Raw genomic sequence first — 6,000 nt, 5'->3', positions numbered from 1 at the left:
GGGGGGGAGTATTTGGAGTGTTATAAGAACTGAAGTAGATGGTGAGTTTCTGGTGTTGTGGGGTTGCTGTAGGGGTATTGTTGAGTACTAATTACTAATTGGTGTTGATAGATCTGCTACATGTATGACTTTTCAGTTAATGGGGGTGGAATGGAAAAGAAATGTGGAGGCACTTGAGTGTTGTTGTATACTTAAGAATATCGTCTTTTCTCATTTTGGAAAGACATCTAAATCAAACCCCCAATCAACATTTGACAAGAAAATAAATGATTTTATCTCGATGATACATATGAAGCCCAGGGTCACAAACCCTAAGACACATACATACATCACGGAATGAATTCTAATGCTCTTTTCCCGGACCCTTCGCCAATCCAAGACACTCAGCCATATAAAAGAAAATATCAACCGAATTGTACACCCCCCCAAACAACTCCTGACACGGCCCCTGCGCAAACACAGGCACATCCGTCAACGAGTGCACACCCTGGTCACTATCCACCGGCAACGTCCCGTTCACAAGGAATCCAGTAACTGCATCCTTATAGTTAGCCACGGGGCCATTCGCAGGAGTGCGCGGGCCTTCTGCGTGAACTTGGTAGTTCTCACGGTGATCCGGGAATGCCACAACGCCAGCGTGCAGGGAGTATCGCGGATCCCAACGCGAGGGGAAATGTACACCTTCGGAGTAGCGCAGGTTGCTTCCGCCATTACCCATGGTATACTCTGAGAGACCTGAGTTTTCGTAGTACCCGACTGCGCGGCGCTTGGAGCGGTCGTCTTTCTGGGCGTTGAGATACTCTGTGTCGACGGAGCCAGTGACGTCGAAGCCGTGGCCGTGGTCTGCGGTTACGAGGATCAAAGTATCTTCGAGTTCGCCGAGGGCGTCTAGTTTTTCGATTGTTGCGCGGACGGTATCGTCGAGTTCGAGCAGTTCGCCGAGCGAGCGGTCGTAGTCTAGCGAGTGCATCTGCTTGTCGATACTCGCTGCCTCGGACATGAGAAACCAGCCGTCTTTCTCGTGGCGCGCGTTCAGGACATCGATGGCTTTTAGGGTCATGTCCTTCAGGCCTGGGAGATCCTTTGCATCGCGACCAGAGCCGTCGGGGTAGTTACTCTGGTTGAGCAGGTTGGACTGGTAGACGTTGCGGTCGAGCCATGTTGCCAGGTTTGAGGTCTGGAAGACGCCAAGAGCTCTGGTGTCGTTTGGGGCAGAGTGTAGGGCTGTGTTGTTCCAGAGGACGTTGTAGCCCTGCTCTGCGAATAGATTGTAGTAGTCGCGCGAGGCGTCCTGGCTTTCGAGGAAGTTCTCGGCTCCAGCACCGAAGAGGACGTCTGGTCCGCCCCATTTTGTCCAGTCATACTCGGTTAAGCCCTCGTAGAATGCATTGATGACGTGATCGTACTCGCTTCGGTCTGCAGTGTGAGCAGTCAAACCAGCTGGGGTGGCATCCGCGAGAAACGCCGTGGAGACAATACCAACACCAGCATCGGGATACCGACGACGGAAGATCTCCACGATGTTTTCGAACTTGGGGTCATCCGTGGCATCCTCGGACGAGTCGACATACACGCCCAATGCATTGACAGTTGTCTTGTGTCCAGTGTACAGCGCCGTAGCTGAGTTGGCGCTATCCGTAATGAACGAGTCCATCGAATGGGTCATCTGGTGGCCCAGAACCGGGAACTTGTCCATCGCCATCTTGGTCATGTACTTGCCGTTGATGCTGCGGTGGGAAATCAGACGAGCTGCAGTGATCATGTTGGTGGTCATGCCGTCGCCGATAAACAAGATGACGTTCTTTGCACGTCGCTTGGTGGGAAGGTCGCGGACTGTCCAGGTGGCTGTTGTTGTTTGGTCTCCATAGTATGTCAGGGTCACTTCGTACTCGCCAGGCTCGTTGAGTGCAATTCTGCGGTATGCCTTGGAAGTCACGTTGACGAGGGAAGCCTTTCCTGCATCTTCTGCGAACAGGTCTATATACCATTAGTACTGAGCCTTCAAGGTATTAGACCAGATAGATTAAACTCACCTTCATACCACGAAAAGTCCCATCGTTCCAGCTCAGGCTCCTCAACATCAAAGTACTCCATCGCTGCCTTAGACTGCTCACCCTTTTTGGCAATGGTGAACTTAAAGTCCGGATCCGGCTCGCCCTTTCGAGCCTCCGAGCCATTAACAGGCGAATGCACCTCCAGTCGAATGTCAAAGTACTGCCCGGCCAGGAAATCCGCCTGGTCCGGAGGAAAGACACACCCCAATGTAGGACAACCACCCAAGCGCTGGAAGGTCTGCGCTAGAACAGTAGCCGGCGCAAAAAGCGCAACACCTGAGATCCAGAGAATCCTCATCACGATGGATTGATCAGACTGGCTGGTGGATGAACTCCTCAATCAGGAGGAGTAGTACTCCGGGACCTCCGTCGCCTTTTTATCATTGCTTTAAGCACTGCCAAGGAGCTGAAATTAGTAGAATTTCCAGTCTAGGCACATTCCATCAAAGGAATGGAAATTGCTATCTATACACTGCCATTTGCAAGGAAGCGAATTGACGATGGTTTCGTCCACCACGTGCTGGAGCCAAGAGCCATGGCGGAGGGTGCCAAGGCAGATGTCATCAAGTCGTATTTCAGCGTCGCAGTGGTTTATGTCTCGATTAAGGGGAAATTTCGGTTAATTGCGTTTATCGCGCACTTCTAGCCGAATCATACTAATGCTCTGTTGAATGTTGGTTAGGGCTTCATTGGGGATTTATCTTTCCCGCTGTGGAAAGCATCTATGGAGCCATAATATGAATTGCTGACATCGAAACGCGCCAGTTTGTTTGTACTAGTCACGTGCTGGCTTTGTAGGGTGATATCCCCTCACTTACTACCATCAAAATCATTATCATACTTACCATAATATTTAGCGGTTATCATTCTCCAGACTACGTTCACTTATTCTCTCGCAGTTGAGATAAATGGCTCTTCAAAACCTCCCCAACGAACTGCTCTTCCTGATTGCATCTAATCTGAAAACAGAAGCAGACATCAACTCCTTATCTCAAGTCAACCATGGCGTCCATACCACTATAGACCCCTATCTTTATGAGCAGAACGTCGAAACTCCAACAGCTCAGCCTTGATATATGCAGCTCGCACTGGACACCTTTTAACCACATGCAAAGCCCTCCAAGCTGGAGCAGAATTCAACGACAAAAAGTTATGCTTATTATGATGTTTGCGCAATCTCTGAAGCAGCGCGAAATGGATTACTAGAGGCTCAAACTTTTACTAGACCACACCGCTTCAACGTCATCGGATTTCACACTCTCTGCCATCAGACAAACATATTCGGGATGGACACCGTTGCTTTTGGCCGCTACGTATGGACATGCAGAGGTTGCACGCCTCTTGCTTGACAACGGCATGGACCCTAATGCCTCTGATTCGAGTTTCAGACCGCCCCTTTACATGGCCTGTCTGGAAGGACATGCTGCTGTTGTTAACGTTCTACTTGAAAACCCCAACACACGTGTCAATCCATTGGATAAATCAGACTACATCCCTTTTTACGAAGCAGTATTTAGGGGGAATGTTGGGATTGCGGCAGCACTGCTGGCCCATGGAGCGCATGTCAGTCCGACGGAGGAAGAGGGATGGACACCTCTTCACAGTGTCATGATTAGGAAAAATATCGAGATGCTGAGATTCTTCGATGGAAGACAGGATGTAGACCTGCCGTTTAGGGATAAGGCTCCATTACAATAAGCAGTGCAGTTCGACTCTAAGGACATGGTGAATCCGGAATGTATTCGTAGAAAGCGTCTATCCCGAATGCATGATCTTAACCTCTTGCGGTTGCCTAGATAGCCACGTGAATATTACGAGTCTCACTTACTCGAGATCAACTTTTCTTCATCAAATTCATCAAAATATCAAGTGTTCAGACATCCCCCAGCGTGGACGGGGCCCACATATATTGACATAATGGCTCTGTAGAATCTCCCAATTGAAATGCTCCTCTTGATCGCGTCTCATCTGGAAACAGAGATAGACATCAACTCCTTGTCCCAAGCTAACCGTCGCCTCCATAACACCCTAGATTCACATCTCTACAAGCAGAATGCCAAGAAATCCAATGGTTCGGCCTTGAGCTATGCAGCGCTTTATGGGAAGCCCTCAACCGCGTGCAAGGCTCTCGACGCCGGAGCAGACATCAGCAACATTGACAGCTTCGTCAACAATGAAAACAAGAAAAGAAACCATGAGAATGATATCCATATTTTAATCAACGATGCAGCAACTAGAGATATTCAATTTGTTCCTAGAGTTCGCTGCTTCAGCTTTGCCAGATTTTTGATATCCATGCTGTCAAAAGCAAATCCTCTGCATGGACATTGTTGTTTAATGCTACTTATGCAGGCTGCGCGGAAATTGTCCGTGTACTGCTTGAAATGGGGCTCGATCCCAATGCCAGAGATCAGCCTCAGAGAATACCACTTCATGTCGCCTGTATGTACGGACGTGCCGCTGTTGTTGATGCCCTCCTTGCAAATCCAGACACAGATGTCAATGCACAGAATGATTTAGGGGAAACACCTCTTGTCCAGGTAGCAAGATCCAGGGGCTATGTTGAGATTGTGGAAAAGCTCATGGCCCATGGAGCTCATGCTGGCGTGAAGAAAGGAGAACTGACACCTCTACATTATGCCATCATGCACCGAAAACCGGGAGCTGGTGAGATTACTAGTAGGGAGACAGGAGGTGAATCCAAATGCGCTGTATGGGCAAGGCACTGCATTGCAATGGGCAATTGAATGTGATTGCGAGGACATGGTGGAATTGTTGTTGAGTGACAAGCAGACTAATCCAGATTTTTACCTTTTCGGAGAATGGCGAAACACTCTTACTCCAAACACTGATTAAGGGAAATGACAAAATGGCCAAGGTTTTTCTCGATGCCGAGGCAAATCCCAATATCGCATCTCGAACGTGGCTGACACCAGCTATGTTACTAGAGGCCCCGAGTAAGGAAGCTCGGCAGGGATTAGTGCAGCAGTATCATTTGTCTGAAGATTGATGATATAACAATCCTGTCTTTAATACCCAAACGGTTCTCCGACTTTCAAAGTACCAAAGCAAGCATGTATACTATTCCTAAGAACTGGTATTACTAGCAAGTGACTCATTAGCGGACACCATAAATGGAATTTAGATCCTTGTAGCTATCAAGCCTCATCCCTGCACAGCCGTCGTGATGTAACCAACCATCGAAGCCACGTCCGTCTATATTCATAGTACTATAACGCCAGCTGTATGGTCGGGCTAGTTGTTGTAGCAAGTGCTCCTAGGCGCCTACCTACTACAGTATTCTGAAGTATAAGCACAGCCTGTTTTCTCTATCATCTCGCTGAGACAACTACACGACCCCCAGTCATCCTCATTGTTACGAATATCAGCAACAATGTAACTCCTCTCCCTACCCATGGAGATCATACCTCTTATTCGCCAGAACCTAGATCTCGCAGGCCTCAACGTCTTGTGTCAAACATGCCGGTTTTTCCACACCCTCATCAATCTATACCTCTATCCACACATCGCTCAAAACTTGCCCCTTCAAAACCTATACCGTGTAATCGAAGGAGGCAAGACAGATGCTTTCCGCAAACTCATGGATGTGGGCCTGGACCTCGACAAGGCTCGTAGGGCTGCTATCGTTATCAGAGACACGACCTGGCTAGTGAGAATGGCCTCAAGGAAAGGACAGCTAGAAATTGTGCGGATGCTGGTCGAGGAATACAGAATGCCCGTTGAACATTACACAGTGCTCACTGGAATGGCCGGACTTCCAGATCACCGGGTAGGTGACTTTTACAAATCACCGCTAATGGCGGCCATTGTGAATGGCCATCGGGAGGTGGCGAGATACTTGATTGCTCACGGGGCTGAACCAGACGCGGAAATGGACGCCGACAGGCAGGCGGGGTTAAGCATCTGCGCTAGCAGGGGTTTGCTA

General features: G+C 49.0%; 2 protein-coding genes across 2 annotated transcripts; one reads left to right on the top strand and one right to left on the bottom strand.

The window, feature by feature from the left end:
- Positions 1-167: 167 nt before the first annotated feature.
- ASPGLDRAFT_182312 (alkaline phosphatase) lies at positions 168-2,738 on the bottom strand. The gene is made up of 2 exons (XM_022543022.1): positions 2,034-2,738; positions 168-1,977 (listed from the first exon to the last, which is right to left on the bottom strand). The coding sequence occupies exons 1-2, from the start codon at positions 2,350-2,352 to the stop codon at positions 344-346; spliced, it is 1,953 nt and encodes a 650-aa protein (XP_022395317.1). The 5' UTR covers positions 2,353-2,738; the 3' UTR covers positions 168-343.
- A 171-nt stretch (positions 2,739-2,909) lies between these two features.
- On the top strand, positions 2,910-5,064 carry ASPGLDRAFT_78102 (ankyrin repeat domain-containing protein; the record flags this gene model as incomplete). The annotated part of the gene is made up of 4 exons (XM_022549944.1): positions 2,910-3,100; positions 3,261-3,659; positions 4,719-4,820; positions 4,858-5,064. Exons 1-4 carry the CDS (start codon positions 2,963-2,965, stop codon positions 5,062-5,064), a joined length of 846 nt encoding a protein of 281 aa, XP_022395316.1. The 5' UTR covers positions 2,910-2,962.
- Between the last annotated feature and the right edge of the window lie 936 nt (positions 5,065-6,000).

This window comes from Aspergillus glaucus (genome assembly GCF_001890805.1).
Source record: "Aspergillus glaucus CBS 516.65 unplaced genomic scaffold ASPGLscaffold_44, whole genome shotgun sequence".
Lineage (NCBI taxonomy): Eukaryota > Fungi > Ascomycota > Eurotiomycetes > Eurotiales > Aspergillaceae > Aspergillus > Aspergillus glaucus.
The sequence above is the reverse complement of the archived record's forward strand: the minus strand, read 5'-3'. Positions and strand labels throughout refer to the sequence as shown.

Coding starts and splice junctions, on each gene's coding strand:
- ASPGLDRAFT_182312 (XM_022543022.1), bottom strand. CDS start 2,352: ATGAGGATTCTCTGGATCTCAGGTGTTGCGCTTTTTGCGCCGGCTACT. Junction 1,978..2,033: donor GGACTTTTCGTGGTATGAAG/GTGAGTTTAATC, acceptor AATGGTATATAG/ACCTGTTCGCAGAAGATGCA.